The following is a 20,057-nucleotide window of genomic DNA, read 5'->3' on the forward strand; positions in this document are numbered from 1 at the left end:
CCTTAGAGATTTGTTTTTTTCTTTTACGCCATGGCAATTCGATATGATCGTAATAAAAATGCGCTAATAGGAAGTTGAGACAAGTGGACCTTCCAATTAGCTATCAACTTCGAACCATCAGTTTCTGCCTTAAGTTTTATCGATTTCTAACAAAGGTATTTCAGCAAAAAACCTTACAATATCTTTTATTTTTTATGGAGTTTATATAACCTCCTATATTTTCCTTTAGCCTTTATATTTCCTGTAATGCAAATACAATCTATTTGTTATTCTCTTGTAGTCATCAATATGCTACTAAATGTAATTAGATGTACATATATGTGTACAAATGCATGCAGATAGACGTAGATAACTATCATTAAAAAATACTCTGCTGCATAGATTTCTTAGGAATAAAAAATTTATTCAACAGAAATTAAGATGTCAACTTAATTTATTCATTGATAAATTAAAATTTTTCTTTTATCTCAATATGGATCTTCTAACCTAATGTTTCCAAGCTTTTTTAAATCGTTTTGTAATGATATTTTTACGTGATGATTACCAATTTTATTTATCCACGTCTTTCGACTATGTTCATTTTATAATATCAATTTTTTTTTAAACTACGCTGCAAATTTGTTGAATTTTTTAAAGAAATATATATAGTATATTATTCATATCGTGTTTTACAGATGCTCGTGCATATTGCACAATTTTATTTATCGTTCATCGATGTATCAGTAATCATGCGTACCGAAACATGCTGGTTTACGCTCATATAAACCAACGTTAAATTTCACGTAACTTTCTATCTTACACTCGGTAAATGTTGGTCACTGCGAAAGTATCTGTCATTTTAAAATGTTATGTACATGCATTAAATGTACAATCGTCATGTCGTATAAAAAAAAATAATAATATTACGTCGTCGACTACCATTTACGACCATCGTTTCGAATTTACAAATTGATGTTAGACCACAAAATGGTCTTGAATCGAAAGTGAGAAGGCGACGTCAATGTCACACCGACAGGAATGTTCGTAAAATCCTAATCACGCGAGTAGGAAAACTACTCTCGCATACTCGAAAGCAACGGCGAAAGCGGAACTCGTTCTTTCCGTTTTACTAATTGGGTGACTTAGCTTTTCTCAATGTCTCGCAATTGCCTACGGCCTTTTTCACATTCAAGTGCACCAGTTAAAGATTTAAAACACTCGCACGTACACGATTTCTAAACTTTATGCTATAAATATCTGTAATAAAATATGCTCAACGCAATTATTTATCAAAAACAAGTTGGAGAATAGCTATAATTTAATATAATATAAATTGATAGAATACAAATTGCTTTTGTGTATACGCTGCACAATTGCAAAATAATTTTAGGATTTCCCATAAAAGCAAGAGGTTTCTTTTTCTTAACAAGTTTAAAAAATATTAATTAGAGTTTACAACTTTGTTCTTGTACCTATTACATAGAAAAGTGACCACATTTATACAATGAACGGTTTAAAGGCAAAAAGCAGTTTCTTATTTCCTGAAAATTAATTTCTTTTAAACTTGAATTTTGTAGGAAACTTCGATTATTCATAAATTACAATCACAAATAGAACGGTCTTATAAAATGCGTTGTTACGTAGACAAAAAAATCCGTACAACCGCTATTGTCGGGATTGATCAATCTTGAAAAATCGGCGTCTTTGACGCAACGGGCGAAGCGATAGTAAGCGAAACAATCGAGACGTTCTCCGTCTCGACGCTCTTGTCGTAATCTCATGAATATGTATGGTTACTTTCGTTCGTGGTTGGCAGCTTCGAATCTGGGTATATGGAGCGATCTTTCTTTTGAAATAAATCGATAAATCACTTCCTATTACGCGTGAATTGCCGGTGATTTGGCGTAACGACGGCGGCACGACGCGACAATGTCCCGTTTAAAGTCGAGACGAAAATTGTGTCTATATCGCTGCGGAAGCAAGCAGCACGTAGACACGACGACAATAAAATTCACATTCACCGCATTGATATCGCGTTACTCCAATATCGGAACAAAACGTGTGCGCTAAATAACTTGCGTGTGTGACTCACCTTTACTGCTTTGACCCAGTGAGGTTTAGTCATACTCAGTCATAGAATGCAGTTATGGAAAAAATGGTATGGCTGACGGCTGATATATCGAGCATTATGACTTAGATCTCACATAGCCCGAGACTTACTCTTGGTTATTTTGAGTAAGAACGCAAAGTATTCGCAGCTTCTACCTGTCAACATACAACGAAACAATTTATTAGCGCGCGGTGCTAATACATCAAAAGCAAGATATGCTTTATACGTTCTTTATTTAAATCCATCTTCTCCTGTGAGGCGAGCGTGGTGTAGCGGATAGCGCGTTGATCTACTACGCCAAAGGTCCCGGGTTCGATCCCAGTCAAGAACAAATTGTATTTGTTGTTATACGCTCGTCCTTCATCTTCGATGGAATGGCAGGCCATCAATGGTCCCCATTCCATCTTAGTTTGTTCTAAAATTAGTGCTTGTTTTATTAGACTTTTACTTATATTCCGTCAATTCATTAATTAAATCATCATTATTTGGTATTATATTAGTAAATGTCCGTTTCACTGTTTTCCGTTTAACTGCTAATTTAAACGGATTCGCATTTGCAGCACTTGTAACGTTAAAAAGTTTTTTGCCTAATGCAATATTATTAAAAATTACACTAAGATGCTTTACTGAAAATGTATTTAAAAATAATATAAAATTTTGAACTTTTTACATAAATACTTTAAGTATTCAAGATAATTTACGTAAAGTTTTATCGCAATGCAGAAATTCGCCGAGCATCTTATAAAATTAACGAAATAATTAATATCTTTGTCGCGCACCCGCGAAGCTATTCTTCCATGCGCGAAAATAAAAATCGACCGAGCATCGAAAATAAAAATCCGACCGTTGCATAATTATAACTTCGTGCTAATCGCTTCGTGGTATTCTCATAGGCTGCAAAGGCCACTGGGGCAAAGAAGAAGACACGAGCGTGCAGGAATGTCAAAGTTTATCCCTGAGTCCGCGGATTGAGTAGTTTCTCGCAAACTATAAAGCGAACGCGCGACAGAAATGCGATCCGCCGTTGGGTTTAATTTATATCGATTCGCCGAGAGAGCGGCATTGTGCAAAACGGTTGCCGCCAGTTTAATTCCTGGTAACAATGAGGAAGACGAATTGGGGCGTGTACGCGTCGTTTGAGAGATAAAAATCGCGACGGTTCAATCGGGCTATCGCGCACTCGTTATGTCAGTTAAATGTCGATGCAATGCGCGCGCGTTCGATTGCACGTGCTCGTGTAACGCACAATAAACGTCATTTAACTTTCCGGTCGCTCCGTTAATTATTACCGATGGTCGATTTAATTATTATCCGTTCCCACGAAGCTTCATTAAACGTTAAATTAATTTCTATCACGATCATCTATTATATCTACTGTACTGCGTTTCACGGTCCGTTACGAATGCATTATTCAGAGATAGGTATCTATAAATGAAACCCGTTGTCAGAAAGGTTGAATAATTCTCATCGCGAAATTATTTATAAATATATATTATTCATATAGAGTGGGAGACACAGATATACCGTGTGTTTATCCTTTGCTGCCCGAAGAGGAAAATACTCAAATGGTACCTTTAAATGATTGTTTGATAAATAGGAAAGAACGGGCCTCTCTCGAGTTGATTTCGTTGTTCTCGCCAAACCTAATCGGATCCTTTTCCCTTTTGCGAGGACAGGTAATTTCATCCCTTCGATTGGACGACAGAAAACTTAATTACTACGCTCGCTCATCGGCGTATCCCTGCAAAGCGGCAAAGCAAGAGTCCGTCTCGAATTCCTGGCCATCCTTGATGGAATTTCCAAAGCGAGTTACGTTCCCATTGAACCGCATCATTCTCTTCTTCCATTCCGTTGAACGTCGGATGCTGGATCACGCAGCGCGTACACGTATTTCCGCATACACTCCGCTTTTAACGTCGTCTTAATGACTTATGCACGCATCACGCGTCCGTCATAATTTTGCAAGCCTCTTTTTTTTGCGTCTGTACACACGAGGGAGAGGTGGCAGTTAAATTTCACTTTCACTCGGACTTGCACCTCGGACCTTTGCCGATTCTGGTGACAGAGAAGTGCGTGCATACCGGGTACGCATCGATGCGTCTGATACGTTACATACGGACGGATATGTTTAAGCGAGTGAAAATATTAAGAGACGTGGATTAATCGGCATTCTTGAGAGAGGCGCACGGCAGAAAACCGCTTGTCCGCTTTAACCTTTTAGGGTCTCTTACCCTTTCGTCTGGTATAATGTAGCTCTTCTTATAATTGTAATATATTGCTCTGTCTTCGCGAAAAAGGCATGGTTGCGGAATCGCGGTACTTCCAAGCGTCTTTATGAATTATTCACTTGACTTGCCGTGTGACGTGGTTCTTCTTCGAAAGTCGTAAAAATGAAGAAAAAAACAGTGATATAAGTCACGATATTTTCTAAAACTCTATTATGTTGTTATTTATGTAACAATGCCGAGAGGGATGGCTCGTGTGTGCTTCAGTATACAATATATAGCGACTTAAAAGTGATTCCCCGAAAATGCAACTTTTTTTCTCTGCTCTGTTTCACGCAAAGCCGAAGTTTCGTCAAATTGCATTCAAGAAGGCTGAGATTCACCGGGTAAAAGTGCGATCTTGCAAAATTCAAAGTGCTTCGCAACGCCGTTGCTAATTATTACCGTCAGCACATTTTTACATTCCTCGAGAAGTAACTAGGAGAAGAGGCTATACATTCGTGAAACACTTGTAACTGCGCTCTCCGTTCAAAGTAGCGGAGTAAGCACAATACCTCCTCATACAAATTTCAATTCGTGGGAAGTGAGCCACGTCAATGTGTCTTAGTTATGATAAACATCATCACGAGGCTTCATCGTACTCGAGCTGCCCTCCCTTAATTTCTCCGCTCGTTCCAAAAGTATAATTTAAGTTAATTAACGCCAAAGCAGCTTGGATAATCATGACAATCGTCTGCGTCATTATGATGTCTGTGCAAGGTGTCCGCCTCCATATCGAGACGCGACGAAGCGAAACGGATGCGGGACGACCGGTCGGTCGCCCACTCGTCGTTGGCTGTCTGGAGGAAGACGTGCGCTCGCCGTCCTTCCTGATCGGCAAGGAGGAATGAATTATCGAATGCATCGAATGCATGTGGGAAGAGGGAGGGAGGGTTCTGAACACCGGTAGACCAAGATGCTCATCCGGTATGAGCCAAGTGGGGATGAAGGCCGCTGACTTCGGTCGTGCAGGCACCTCGATGGTGCACACCTAGACCCACATAGTGAGTACAGCGCGGTAACGACTTCATGCACTGAGATGTGCACGTGCGACCGGTAGTTGCAACGACGATCTGCAGCTTCCTCATGCGAATCGAGATAGGCTTCTCAGTATCCCAACGTTCGCAGGATGAGAACATTGTTTCGTAGTGCAAATTTGTATGGGAGATATCTCTGGCGGATATGACGCAGTGAAATAATAGTGCAATCGTCGCGAGGAAGCTTTTTAACTTATGTAAAAAATTTTGCTTAAGATGAGCTCAGTACCCAGTAAACAAGAAACATTACAGTAATATTTAGTAATGTTAATTTCATGTGTATTTTTAAAAAATAATGTTGTACAAACATTTCAAAAAGATTACATTTGATATGTGATTTTTTCGAAACATTGTTGAAAGGTTTTAAAAACATTATCTCCAAATCACGGTCAAGTTTTGTTCATACGATGTTGTATACAACGTTAATGTGTTGTATACAACGTTAAAATGTTTCATATTATCGAATATTGTTGTAATAACATGATAAAAGTGAGTTTTCTTGCTTATTGGGTAGAATTTATTTAATTTTCAAATCTGAAAAATTGCGCGAAAGATTTTAAACACCTTAGGAGAGAATACATTTAAGAGATAAATTTCGAGTTCGATTCATGAATTATATTTCAGGTTTCACTGATAGCCGTCCAGAGATGTGGCCACGCACGCGGCTCTTCCTCCTGGCATCGATACTCGCGTTGCTGATGGGCGTCCGCGTTACCAGATCGCAACGTCCGCGACTCGGCGGCGCCGTGAACGTCTTTAGCCGTTACGGCTACCTGAGCATCAGCATGCGAGTGGTGCCGCGCAACGACACGGAGACCTGGATATTCCGCGAGCCCACCCTCGACATCTTCAAGAATTCCACGCCGTTACCGTCTAAGCAACGGCAAGCCGGTAAAACCGGCACTACCATCTTCGATGGCGACTTCCACATGGAGTTTTGCGACAACATTAGGCACGTGATTACACGCGCGACGTCTCCGTAAAGAAATATGTAGAATAGAAGACAAAGTTGATTCACCGGTGGTTCATTTGAATAGCTAATTATCGAAATCAAAAGCTGATTTTAAACTTTTTGTGACGCTTGCTTGTCGCGATGTGTAGCTAAGCAAATTTGATATAAAAAAAATTGTCTAATAATAATTGTTTAATGATAATATTTGTTAATATTCCGAGGTGAAACTTAGAGGAAGATGGTACTCTCTCGCGAATAATGAATGATGTAATGAACGTGATTTCTCTATATTCACAATTTATATTTACAGACAGCTTCTACAGGCCTATTTCCGCGACTTCACTTTCGAGAAGCTCGAGAGACCGTGGCGTGCCTTCACCGGCAGTTGGTCGAAGACAGCCATAGCCAGGCACCTCGGCATAAACTCGTCCTTCATCACGGGCGACCATTGTTACGTCCTAGTGCGTGTCGCCAGATTCCGCGATAATCAGCGACTCGCCGGTACCGCCGAGACCCTCGTCCTCGACGATTCCGTGTTACGACAAACTGAAAACGTCACGGTCGGCGATACCGCGAGCGTAGTGCGATTCATCAGGAACTTTGGTTCGCACTACATCGCTTCCTATATCACGGGAAATTCGCTTTATCAAGTAAGCGATTGAAATATCGAATTTTAAAGATAACAGTCAAATTGTAAAAGCGAAGCATAACAATATTTCGTTGATAAAGAGACCGGAATAATTTCATAAAAATAATAATTAATTCATCGATTGATGGAAGAATTTATTCCAACAAAAAGAGAAAATAAAATTATACTGAAAAAAATTATATCATATGTTACGTACGGGCACTTATGTGAAACTGCGATCAACTGGATCAATGTCGCAACGATAATAATAATAATGAAATTCGTTTCTTTGCATCGGTACATTCACCTTAATTATGCGGTCTGGTAATCACTGTAATCGTAATCGGTTCACTGTAAAAAAAAAAGATCTCCATTAGATAAAAGTGAAACAAATCACATTTATCGCGCATTTCTTTGCTTAGCAGATGAGTCTTTAGTTTCGTTTACGTATCAACTACACAGAAACGCCTTATTATACCGAGTCTAGTTCTTACTAGCAGAGTTTACATCACCGCGCCAATGTCAGTAAAAGTGAAATCACGTAACTTTCTGCTTGAAACACACGATGCCGCAATCTAGAGGTCCCAATCTCTGCTCTTCGTTAATTGAGCATGTCGATCTCAGCAAGAATCTCATCGTCCCAAATATACTGATGGAATGTCGTTTGACAAACACGTGACGAAATATATAACAAAAATATATTTTTTTTTCCAGGTATTCGTGTACACTCCTCAGGTATACTCGCGGATAAAGGAGCGGTTGAAGACACGGGGAGTCTCGGAGCTGTCAGCCCTCGAGCTGAATAATTACTTTTCGCCGTGGTACGCGGAGCATATGGGTTCCATACAATCGGCAAGTGGCAATCGTAGCGTGGAGGCATGGGCTGTGCAACGTCTTCGGGTGCAATACTACATCTTCACTTACGCCAGTTTACTAAAGTTGCACGGCGACACTACATTGCTCAAGCAACTAAACAGCCTGTTGGGCGACGAAGCGTTACTGCAATTACAATTGCGAACATTGGCGCCCGCTTTCAAGGATTCGAAAAGACGTCAGTGGTTTCTGGAAGTGATTGACAACTATTTCAAGCTCTGGGAAGTGAATATGTGATGATACGTTGATCATAGATGGACAGAAAGCATTTTTAGGATATCAATCGCTATCGCTGTCAGTGTGGGAATGTAAGTAACACTGATCGTTTTGGCGTGATGCGAGGATCCATGATGATTTCTTGGAATGATTGCGGCGATCCAGCGCCTGTCGTAATACGTCGAGCGCTAACTACAAAGGTTCCTCGGACGGATATATCCTTCTGCCACACATATACAATAATGCATGAATGCTGTTATTGTTATAAATAAGTATTTATTATTGTAATCATTAGAAAACATCTTTATACAAAATATTTTTAATATATCACAAGCATTATTCGTACGATCTGACTGAAGAACGTGGTGTCGCAATATACCGTAAAGTTCTTTACTCGAAATCGATCCACTGACGTAGTGACATGTATTTTATATATATTTTATATATATATATATATATATATATATATATATATATATATATATATATATGAAAAAAATTGTGCGTTTCACCCGATATGCATTGGTACGTGCATCGGGCCAATGGATCATTCTTTCGCTTTAAATGCGAATTTACATGTAGATATTATATTTTATAATAAGTCCTGTTATTTTTTGTGAAACTAGAGAATGTTTTTTCTTACGCATTTCTTCATATAAATTGTTAAAAGACGTACTCGCAGATAAATTTATATTGCGATTATAGAACAATATTATATGAAATTTTATATTATACAACAAATCGATCTTTTGACATTGCAAAACTGTTGGATATAAACAACTTTTTTTCTTTTTTTCTTCTTTTCCTTCCTGCTTTCAAAATGATCATGATATACGTATTTTTGCCAATCTTTGCCCTGTTTTAATATTTTGATTTACAGGTACTTGGAACAAACAATATAATATCAGTGATATAATAAAAGATACTATGACAATCATTTGATAAATATATCAAATTTTCTGTAACTCGCGAGGTCCGGCCGGTTTTTGCCGCTGAAGATATATATTTTAGCCTTTGCAAATATATACTTTAGTTAATTTAGGTAAAAGGATTCAATCAAGGATCATTATATAACAGATTAGATATTCTCATGATAAATCAATAAGAGCCCATGGAACTTGTAAAGATCAACAAGAGTATTCTAAAATGTATTTAATAATAAACGATAATAAAGAATTAAAATATATTTATAATATAAAGATAAAAAATAGTATATGTCTGCTTCAGTCATAAATTTAAATAAAAGATACAAGCAAAGTCTTATGGCTCTATGATTTATGATTGTAAATTGACAGATATGTTAATTACTGCTTTTGCACATTGTGCCTATGTCTAATAATTATCATTATAATGAAAAATATATATCATTTTTTTCTTCAGAAGCAGCTTAGATGTATACATGAATATTTTCTTATATATTATTATAAAATACAAAATTGATACAACATAATATATAATTTTGCTTATTCTTTTTTATTACTGCCAATATATATTGGCACATAACGTTTTGAAACATTCGTTCATTTTAAATTCGTGTATTATCGCACAAAATCTGAAATACTGATGAGTTTCGTATTAAAATAATATATATTGTTAATAAAAAATAACGGTAAGAAAATTATTCATATCTGAGACTAACTGTGGACGTGATCTGATATTCGCTCAACGTACGTATTGCTTATCAGATCTAATCTGTCTTTTTAAAAGTATGTAAATTTGCACCGGCTTGTTGTTCTCGGCCTAACTTTCTTCCATTAACTACAAGTACAATTGGGGTTTCAACGCGAATAGATTTGTAATCAAAATCCTAAAAAAGAACGCAGAAAAATATATTATTATACGTTCGATAAAATGCGATTTTTATATCGTAATATACAACACACAACACTAACATTATTCATATAGGAAAATTTCTGATGTGTAACGAAAGGTTCTGGTATACCAACAGAATCTCCGACCGTGACGCCTCGGCCTTTAGCTAAATTATATACAGTAACAACAATACACGTCTTCTGTTCGTCCACAAGACAAAAAGCACTGAATAAGGAAAAAAAGATAATTATATGTAACTTTAATAGGTAAATGTCAAACAGAAAAATAATTTAGACAACACAAAAAGTAAATACTTACAATGGGACGCAATCAGAATCTTGAATCCAACAAACTACTTTTCCAAAAACAACTTTTTCTGTGTTCAATCCAAGAGTTAATTCCCGTAAAGGAATTAAATCTAATTTTACAGACTTTCCACCGTATGTGTATGATCCACCCTTATATGGTCCTAAGTGTTTAATATCCAATGCCTACATTTAATCATAAACCTATAAATATGTATATTGTGCCAAAATCACATGTTATATTATCACATGTATTAATTAGTATGAATATATATATCTAGTTGTTAACTATTTATTATTAATTTCTATGATATAAATACCCGTATCATTTGATATAATCGTTTCGGTTTTACGTATCCGTTATTATTAATTGAGTTTTGTATATCTTTAAGATATTGTAGTAATTCGTCGCGTTTATTACGCGGTGTTTCCCACAGCGGATCGAGCGCCATTGCATTTTCGAACGATTGTAACGCTAAGTTATATTCTTCTTGATATTTCAGAGCCTAAATTAAATAAATTTGTAGATTAGAATAAATCTCAAGCCTTTTATAAAAAATATTAAAATAAAAATTGTAGAAGCTTACTATTGCTTTGTTATAAAACAAATCTGGATTACTTCTTGCGATGATATCTTTTTCCTAAAGAAAATTTGATCTTTAATTCATATAAAGATAAAACAGTACTACGTGTATATATAATAAGCAAATATTTGGGATGCCGAGTGATTCCAAAAGCAATAGACACGTATTTGGTTGGATCTCGTAAATGTCTAAGTTTGATTCCCCTAAGGTTTTTGTTTTCCCCCTACATTTTTCTCTACATAAATGCTGCAGAGGATCCTTCAACACAAGTATAATGAAAATATTTCTCATCATTATCTTACCGCTTGGGTATATGCTGACATGCATGATCGTAATGTACTGGGACTTTGTGCCACTGTGAAGAAGAAGGACAGATAAGCGTTCCCTAATATAGCCCAGGAGATCCCGTCACTCGTGTCAAGGCTGACAGCCTCCTTAGCATATTCCACTCCTTGCTTAATATTCTTTATTCGTTCTTCAACAGATGCTGTTTGTTCTTGTCTGAGTACCATCGAAAGATTTCGCAAAGATACTTTATTCCTATCCTGCAAAAAAAGATGAATTATATATCTAATATTTACACAATAAAATATTTTTTAATTTAAGTATTTTCTATCCATCACATTCTTACTGCTTGAATATACGTCAACATGTATTACGTTTAATGCAGCATATGTTCAAGAGTAAGATAATGGTGAATGAAAAGTATTTACACAATTGAAATAGAAAAAATGTACATGTTGCAGAGCGCCAACAAAACAATTTTTTGCTTGTTTTACGTCGTCATTTTTCCAATAGCACTCTCCCAGTTCATTCCAAGCCTCGATTAATTTTGGTTCCAATTTCACCGCTTTGCTCAGAAGTTCTTCCGCCTGTGGAATGAAACGGTCCACCACGTTCAGAGCCTTTCCCTTTAAATAATAATACTTTGCACGCGAGCCATCGATTTCGTATCCCTTACACTCGTCGAACTTGCTCAATGTGTCTTTCATCTCCTTTTCTACGTCAGTATTCTTCTTAATCGCTTCGTCAATAGAATGCGTCTCAAAATAACGGTCTCGGAAGAGATACAAGGCTTTCACTCTTTCCTGAAAATGGATTATAATCAGCAGGTAGAAACAAAACATAGTTAAAATTAAACGAATGAAAAACAATGCATAGGAAATTTAGCACGTACCATTAATGCTACGATCGGATCTTCTTTGATGGTATTCGAGCTCTTCGCGCCCGCGACAACCTTATCGTCTATAATCGCGGACATTCTCGTCACGGGCTATATTACGATACGCGACAAATATTACCTTTACTGTGTGTCACATGCCTCTCAGATGAGAAATCTCACTCGTAATTCGATCACGAGCATACGAGCTCGCTCATGACGCGGTCATTTTCGTTGAGACTGTCAAAACAAAATCATACAGGTTATGGAGTTCATGAATGGAGCGTGCGCACGTGCGCATGCGCGTCAGACGTAGTAACCGTAGTAATACTACGCTCAAGGACGTTTTCAAGGCAGGCAGCAACAGCTGCGAGGTAATAGCGACGATGGCGCTTCTCGCGGCAAGTAGTCATACTAAAATGGACTCCGTGCTCGCAAATGGTGAATTTGAAACGAATGTTGTGTCGCGAGTGAATTGAGAATAAATACAAAATGTCGGGACTAATAATGAAATCTACGGAACTCATTGGAAAGCATTTTAAGCCATTTTTCTTTTTCTATTGTGTGAAGAACGTAGAAAGCTCAATTTTGCTACAAATCTCCAGGAATCGCATATAAATTAACCTATAAGAATGTTTCCCGGATGAACGTATCGATTCCAGTAAAATTCGCGGAAGTACTGATATTACAAATTACATGCACTATCGAGGAACAAACGATTTATTGAGGTATTTTCTTAAAATTAAAACTGAATATTGCTATTTATAATTTCTACACATATAGTACATAAAATGTTCATAAAGCGTTTTTGTCATAATCCACACAGCACACATCTTTCAGAAAGCTTTCTGAAAGATATCTTCTGTTAGATATCTTTCAGAAACCTTTTTGAAAGATGTGCTGTATGGGCATTATAAAATATTTCGAAGTTAGCTGTAATACATTTATGTTTTTCTTTTTCTGAAAAGAATAGAGGAAAGAGGAACTTTTATTTTGGATAAATACAGAATAATTTGGCACATAAATTAAAGACTATTGCACGTACGTTTCTGTAATTGTAACAGTAAGATTTCAATCAATCATATTGCTCAAATCAGCCGTAACCAACTGAATTAACCAATCGTATTGCTCAATTTCTTACAGTAACGATTACAGAAATGTACATGCAATGGCCTTTAGTAAAGATAACAATGTGAGAGAAGTTAACGCAAGTTTATTTTTTCCTCGCTGTTGATTATGTAGATAAAATTTGTGTAAAAATTGATTTTATATTATTACATAAAAATGTGAAAATAAGGTAAAATAAGGTTTATTTTAAATTTTTATTTCTGAAAAACTGTTAAATAGTTTTTAAAAAAATAAAATAAATAGGTTTTATTCAATCAAGATTTCTTATTATGTATAAACTTTGTCTCAACAATTTTATATAACGTCAAGCGTAAATTCAAATATTTGAATAAGAAAAACTTATTACTTTAACCAGGCAGATGTACAAAATTCTATTTTTTAAATAATTATAGATTCTAGAATTTTTATACATGTATTCGAGAACTCTTTAATTTTAAAATTATATAGAAACTTTGTAATTATGTGATATGACAATTAAATGTTTTAACAGAAAAACTATCCTAGTATTATAAAATGGCATTATCTAAAATTTACAGTAATTAGTACATTATTTATTTAACAAAACATTGAATAATTACGTTAAAACATACTAGACAACATTTTTTAATGTAAGAATCGTTTTTTATTATTGTATAGAAAATTTTTTTATTAAAAAATATTCGTCCCGTTTTACACAATTTTGATCATTTCTTCATTAAAATATTGCATCTAGTAAATATATATATTTAGCACTTGCAATGTTTTGTAATTATCATAACAAATGTAAGATGAGCCGATAAAGAATGATGCGCTCATGTTGCTATGGTTATATCTTCTTGATACAAAATATACATATATATAAAACGCAATAGTACAAAGTTACAAATATAATCTCGTAATATCACCTCTGTCATATATTTTTCCATCTTTTCGTTGTCACGTACAAAACGAGCGTGAAATTTTTCTCTATGCTTTTATCTTAATTCGGATAATATGGACACGAAAACAGGACGGATGTGTTGTCCGTTACAAGGATTTATTTTTAAAATACTTCTGCGCTCTCAGCTTTTCAGCCCTTTATTTTGTTATTCGGCCAAGATGTGTTGCCGGTTGTGACGGACGTGTCGCCGTCGTTTTGTGCACGTGGCGCAACACTTTTCTCGTACGATCGATGATACATCGCACATGCGTCTGTAGTTTGCACACGATGCAGCCACGCTATCCTTACAATCTGAAAAAGATTTAAACGTATAAGATTCTATATAAAGATTTTTACACGAATGCAATCAATTCATTGCGCAAATGTATTCTTATGAGTTTAAAAAGTTTGCATATCAAATCTTGATTAATTCGTTTTTATTTACAATTTTTTTTATAATGTAGAAAATACAAAAAGAAACTTTTCCAAACTTATTTATGTAGATGTACGTTATGAACATCATTAAATAAATAAAAAAAATTTGAAAAAAATTTTTTGGCATTTATAAAGAAATAATGCTATAAAAATTTAATATTATAAGTGAAAAAATCTCAGTTTATCGGAATTTGATATGCAAATCTTTGGGGCTTATTTAGACCACATTGTATATGATAATGATACTTGTTCTTACGGGTTAAGGTACTTTATAATAAGTATTTATGTACGCGCGAGCGTGTTAGGTGCATCATATGTGCATGCAAATCGAGCGACGTTGCGTATGATCTCATAAAGCAAGTCGTTACGAACCGCGGTTTCCTCGTATAAATTCTAGTTTCTCGACGCCTTTGGACAAGGGCATATTCCGCAAGTTTGGACAAGCCAAACCATCTGTAACGTAACTAGCATAACTTAGCATTACATGCGGCTACGCGTTCTAATTCTCTCCGTTATAACTCTGTTAGATTACCTTGAACTTCCATTCAACATCAATTATGATGGTGCGACATGTATAAAGAGAAAGGAAGAAAAGAGCTTAACTTTTACAATTATATGTAAATTTTAAATATTGTGTAGCAGGAACTGAATTATTAACATTGCAGAACAATAGCGACGTCTTCCGCTAAGACGCCTGCAAATAATGTTGAAAATGTTTTTTTTTTTTTTTTTTTAAGAGAAACAGGTTATCCTTGTTTTTATAATACCTTTTGTCGACATCTTTGAAACGTTTCTTTATATATGTATACTCTTCTATATATTCTATAGTTATTTAAAAACAGTTTTGCCTACGTAAAACGACATTTCATAGAAGAACGCGCGGAATGCTTTCGAGAGTACATTTTAATTCTGTGGGTGAAATTACCATTTTTCTCGTTGGCGCATTGCCGTCGGTAATAACAACGCTTTACATCAAATGGTCTTCTGTCGAGATTGCAATCGTTTGATAGCAAGTCCGTCGCGCGATCACGACACTGTACTTCTCTATGTTTAACTCCAGACTTCACGGGGCAAGTCGCGTTGCAACTTCCCCAACTTCCTGCAATTACAATTAATAACTTTTATATACGGATTTTTATAAATATGTAACGACTTTAAGAGAAGTTAGTCTCTAGCATTTACAAATGGTTATATTTTTTTGTCTTCTTCTATAATGCCATTTTTAATATTTTTTAACTAACATTTTACAAAACACTATTATACATTATAACATGCTCAATTTTTTAATAATTTTAATTGAAGCGAAAAGAAAATTTCTAATTGCAGAAAATAGAGATATTGTACTGTAATAAATTATATAAAATATTGATTGGTAGTTTACCGGTAATCCATTTTCCACTGTAACAATCCTCAACGCTGGGCGGTTTGTTATTCGGATTACAATCGCCCGGGACGGAGCAGGTGACCTTTCTATTCCTCTTGCCATTCGAACAATGACTCCACTTCGATACTGTCCACTTTGACTTGGTGTTGTACATGGAATTGTCCGGGTTCTCGTCGACGACGTTGTCGAACTCGAGGATCTCCGGCTCCTCGGTGGTTAGGCCGTCGACTATCGTAATACCGTCCTGCTCATTCAGGCTGATGTTGTAAAACGACATGTCCTTGTTGTCGGCGTATACGATCAACGGTACTTCCGTTGTGGGCCCGCACGGTGGTAGTTCGGAGCACGGTTCCATTTCTTCGGGCCGCGTGTGCTTGTCACAGTCGCGATCGGGCAGAGCCAAGTCCGATCGATCGGTACTCGCGCCAGAGATTACACACATCACCGATCTCTTGCGTAGCGCGCCCTCGCCGCACGTAACGGGACACATTTGCCACGGACCTACCCACCATCTGAGACATTTACAAGAGTTAGAAGAGTGCAAACACTTTGCAAATAAGGTGTCTTTGATATTTCTTCATTATTTCATATCTCTTCGCAGTCTCTAATAATTTGTAACGTGACTGTAAAATCAATAGTTTCGTAGTCGTAGAGCAAGAAGAATGCATAAAAGATAGTAATCGAAAATGGAATGAAGTTTTATCTGACCGTTTCGAATTTATTTTCGTTTACGAGGCAATGGTATTTCTCGAAGTTTGTTGTTACAATCGCTTTATCGGATTCAAAGTTGGCTTACCTCGCGGGGCATGGATTCGAATTGCATTCGCGCGACTTTGGTTCCGGCTTTTCTATACCGTCGCAGAAGTGATCCTCGACGATGCCACTTTTTCTCTCGTGACAGACCGCGTGCGAAGTTTGAATGCCGCCGCCGCAGGTGACTGTGCAGAGAGTCCAATCGGAGGATACCCACGAATACTCTGGGGCCCGATCAGGCTCTTTTTTTGGCACGGTGTATTCATAACGTAGTCCGAAATTGCGATATTGACCTCTGTAAATTAACTGAAATCATGAAGATAAATATCATTAATGTAGTGATTAAAAAAAAAAGATAAAACTAGTTGTAATTTATTAGATTGTCTAACGTACAGGTGCAATTACGAAAATTTTGGTAAAATAAACATAAAATTGTTTTGACTCTGACTATTAAATATTGCATTTTCTATGCAATTTATACCGCGAGAATATACTCACATAGACCGCGATGTCTTCCTTAATAGGCCCTGGGATTCTAATTTTCTCTCTGTCTCGATCACGTTCGTACAGAGCTGGCGTCCCGGCGACTTCGTACTCGCCCGCTAAAGTGATCTGCCTGTCTGAGCAGAATCTCAATTTAAGAGTTCGATCACATTTGTATTTCATGAAAATTTCTTTCATCAAAATACTTCAAATTGCGCGACAATAAAAACTAAATTTTTTTATTATCCATCTCCATAAAATATACGACTTGAACACAATACATTGTGTCTCACGATTTACAATTTTGCCGTCTGAGATATACGCACCGTTTTCCATTCAGGAAATATTTGTCGGAATTTGGCACGCCGATGCCGATGTAATTCTTGCTATTGCCGACCTCCTCGATTTTAATGTTTCGAGAACCGGACGGAATGATAACGACTTCCTTGTACCCGGGACCTTCGTTTTTGTCGTAAACACCGCTAGTAGTCTCGCATTGAGTACCATCACCGTGACAAATACCGCAGCGATCTTCCGTAGCGTCCGAATCAACCATCCAATCGCAACCGACTTTCTAAAAATTTGAGTTATTTAATTCTTAGAGCTTTTTTCGCATAAAAAAATCCCAATTATATTTCAAGCCTCTAAAATATTATGTTGCAGGTGATAAATTCTTTTGGAGGTGAACACTAACCCTGCATATGCCAGCGATGCACATGTCCCTGGTGCCGACGTTGCATGGAGTACCATCGAGAGCAGCCTCTCCCCAAGGTACGATTACGCTTTCATCTGTATCGGTGCAATAAAGCTCGCAAGGTTCCGCTAAATGGGACGATGCAAATCAAATCTCGCGTCGTAATTAGTGTTTAAACCGCGAAATCGTTAATATTACATGCAATTTCGAAAAGCCAAATAGAGTTACGGAAATTACGTACGCGGAGAGGAGTTTCGTGCGTCACGCAGCGCTTTTGAGGTTCACTTACTTTGGTCGAAATATGGCAGCCAAGTGTAATTCTTTTCCTTGTACTCTTTGTCGTCGTAATTGCTGCACTGCACGGCGCGGAAGCTCGGCGTGCCTTCCGGACAGGGTTGCGTGTTGCAGATCTTGTAGCGGCGTCTCTCGCCTATGCAGAATTTCCCGCCGTGTGCGGGCTCCGGATGGTCGCACTTCCTCTCGACAATCGAGACCCCGGCGCCGCAAGTTCTCGAGCACTCGCTCCATGATCCCCATTCACCCCAACCGCCGTCAATTTGCCGCGGTCGATCGACGATGGGCACGCATTCCTGATTTTGACACCACTACGCAAAAAGCGAAATGTAAACCAATAGAGATTAATATCTTCGTTCAGACTTTCAAATAAATCAATCCATTTATTGTGGAAGGTATTTTATACAAAAAGAATTAACACTATTTTTAAAAAAGAGTTCCGTTGTACCATATGTTTTCCACAATGTGTTCCTGGAGCTGCCGGATGCAGCATAGTAGTGCAGGAGCCGTCCACGATGCACCACAGCTTTGAGCAAATCTGTAAATCGTAAGCGCCACGGTTATTCAAATCGGGTTGATCCTGGTTGGATTCAGACTGGCCATTTACTATCTTTATGGTCTTTGCTTACCTCCTGCAAAGGGGAGCATACGGATGCTTCTCTTACGCCAAACTGCAGCCTGCATTGGTGCTCAGCATTATACATTGCACCGGGTGGCAAATCCGGATACGCGTAATCGTTACCTGCTGGTTCGTCTTCCAAACAATCGCCTTTTCCTTGGCTGGAATTCGACGTTTCATATATATATACTTGTACCTTTTACTTGCGTGTTTTATTACATAGAAATCAAAATGTTACAAAAAAGCCTAAAATAGTTGAGTTTATGAAACGTCTTTTATTTACTCTAAAAAGTTCGTGATGTCTCTTCTGGAGCATCTAGACCATGCGACTCCAACAGCGTCTACCTCAAAGGTTGGCGTCATCACGTGCAGGGTGTCGCCCTCGCGTTTACTGCAGCCGATTTTTTCCGTGTCATGATACATTCCAAAGCTAAACAAAATAAGCGATAGAACGTTGAAAATTGATGTGTATGGATATATCTTTTCAAACTTTAGATCCGTCTTAATTTTGCACGTGAAAAAATATAAGTTTTTAATTGACCAAACGATGAATTTAAAAAGTCGCCTAAACTTTTGAACAAATCTTTTATATTTTTGGGAGACTGAATCTTCCCTTTTTTTGTTATCGATTTTGCTTACTTATGCCCCAATTCGTGCGTTATTGTATGAGCCAATGTGATCCCATTGTCCTCGTTGACGCTGCAGCTGCGATCCGGTTGACACATGCCAGCGACGTGCGCCACTCCTAGTGTACTGCAAGGCGTATTCGCACGCGAACAAATGTCCTCTCTCGTCACCAGAATCGCCACGTCGTGGTGATTCGGGTGCGAGTCGTCGCTCGGATTTAGCTTCTGTTGCCATTTGCAGAAATTGTATAGGGTCTTATCCGCGTTCACCGTGATGTCCAGTCCTTGCTGGGGCAGAAACGGTTTATCCCGAGTAATTCATTTCATCTATCTATCTGTCGAGATGCACGGCACGCACATGCCATCGCACGTTTATCGCGTAATTGATCTGAAAACGACTTTGAACGTTATGTAAATACCTCTGCATCTTCTTCTTCGACGAGAATAATTCTGACCACCACGATGTTGATGAAATTGCCGATGGTCGGATCGAGGTAGAGCGCGGACACCATGTTCATAATGGTCAGGAGATAGGTCTCCACGTCGCCGTCCTGGTGAAAAGCCATCATCGTCGTGTCAGCGACGACAAGCACCTCGACATGACGCGGCGTGCTGATCGATCTTTTGGAACGATGCCACCGTTTCGGTTGATGATGTTTCCTTCGCCCGCGGCCCTGAACTTGGACGAGGCCTGGTTGAGTTTGCCATTCGAGCCGCGTCTCTGTCAATCGACGCGGTTCTGTCGGATATTTCACGTGCTGTCATGATCAATGTAGTAGCTAATCTCCGTTTCTTACTGTGGCTGTGCTTTTACCGTTCATTTA

General features: G+C 37.6%; 3 protein-coding genes across 9 annotated transcripts in view; 1 reads left to right on the forward strand and 2 right to left on the reverse strand.

Annotated features, from left to right (window-relative positions):
* The window catches only part of LOC105831785 (torso-like protein), a 30,108-nt gene extending 21,598 nt beyond the window's left edge, over positions 1-8,510 (forward strand). For 2 of the 3 annotated variants that reach the window (XM_028191415.2, XM_012672179.3), the window contains 3 exons: positions 6,015-6,342; positions 6,653-6,992; positions 7,685-8,510. In XM_028191415.2, coding sequence (XP_028047216.1) covers positions 6,038-6,342; positions 6,653-6,992; positions 7,685-8,080 — 1,041 coding nt within the window. In that variant the 5' untranslated portion in view covers positions 6,015-6,037 and the 3' untranslated portion in view covers positions 8,081-8,510. Of the gene's footprint in view, positions 1-5,070; positions 5,588-6,014; positions 6,343-6,652; positions 6,993-7,684 lie in introns of those variants that run through there. The other variant, XM_012672180.3, reaches the window with a different exon arrangement.
* Positions 8,511-8,859: 349 nt separating this feature from the next.
* LOC105837739 (tetratricopeptide repeat protein 5) lies at positions 8,860-12,215 on the reverse strand. 2 transcript variants are annotated; one of them, XM_012682780.3, is made up of 8 exons: positions 11,938-12,215; positions 11,498-11,848; positions 11,063-11,305; positions 10,764-10,817; positions 10,497-10,682; positions 10,190-10,362; positions 9,952-10,096; positions 8,860-9,866 (listed from the first exon to the last, which is right to left on the reverse strand). In XM_012682780.3, the coding sequence occupies exons 1-8, from the start codon at positions 12,019-12,021 to the stop codon at positions 9,747-9,749; spliced, it is 1,356 nt and encodes a 451-aa protein (XP_012538234.1). In that variant the 5' UTR covers positions 12,022-12,215; the 3' UTR covers positions 8,860-9,746. The 2 variants fall into 2 exon arrangements, with proteins under 2 accessions (XP_012538234.1, XP_012538235.1); XM_012682781.3 differs by lacking the exons at positions 10,497-10,682; positions 10,764-10,817.
* A 1,472-nt stretch (positions 12,216-13,687) lies between these two features.
* The window catches only part of LOC105837738 (A disintegrin and metalloproteinase with thrombospondin motifs 7), a 118,314-nt gene continuing 111,944 nt past the window's right edge, over positions 13,688-20,057 (reverse strand). For 2 of the 4 annotated variants that reach the window (XM_036285840.1, XM_036285836.1), the window contains exons 5-19: positions 19,653-19,972; positions 19,247-19,521; positions 18,891-19,037; positions 18,618-18,768; positions 18,437-18,526; positions 17,984-18,299; positions 17,695-17,822; positions 17,327-17,574; positions 17,016-17,133; positions 16,561-16,823; positions 15,762-16,276; positions 15,306-15,479; positions 14,913-14,918; positions 14,753-14,833; positions 13,688-14,257 (exon numbers count right to left, since the gene is read on the reverse strand). In XM_036285840.1, coding sequence (XP_036141733.1) covers positions 14,112-14,257; positions 14,753-14,833; positions 14,913-14,918; positions 15,306-15,479; positions 15,762-16,276; positions 16,561-16,823; positions 17,016-17,133; positions 17,327-17,574; positions 17,695-17,822; positions 17,984-18,299; positions 18,437-18,526; positions 18,618-18,768; positions 18,891-19,037; positions 19,247-19,521; positions 19,653-19,972 — 2,978 coding nt within the window. In that variant the 3' untranslated portion in view covers positions 13,688-14,111. The remainder of the gene's footprint in view (positions 14,258-14,752; positions 14,834-14,912; positions 14,919-15,305; positions 15,480-15,761; positions 16,277-16,560; positions 16,824-17,015; positions 17,134-17,326; positions 17,575-17,694; positions 17,823-17,983; positions 18,300-18,436; positions 18,527-18,617; positions 18,769-18,890; positions 19,038-19,246; positions 19,522-19,652; positions 19,973-20,057) is intronic. The other 2 variants (XM_036285847.1, XM_028191697.2) reach the window with 2 other exon arrangements.

Source organism: Monomorium pharaonis, chromosome 1 (assembly GCF_013373865.1).
Source record: "Monomorium pharaonis isolate MP-MQ-018 chromosome 1, ASM1337386v2, whole genome shotgun sequence".
In the NCBI taxonomy this organism is placed as follows: Eukaryota; Metazoa; Arthropoda; class Insecta; order Hymenoptera; family Formicidae; genus Monomorium; species Monomorium pharaonis.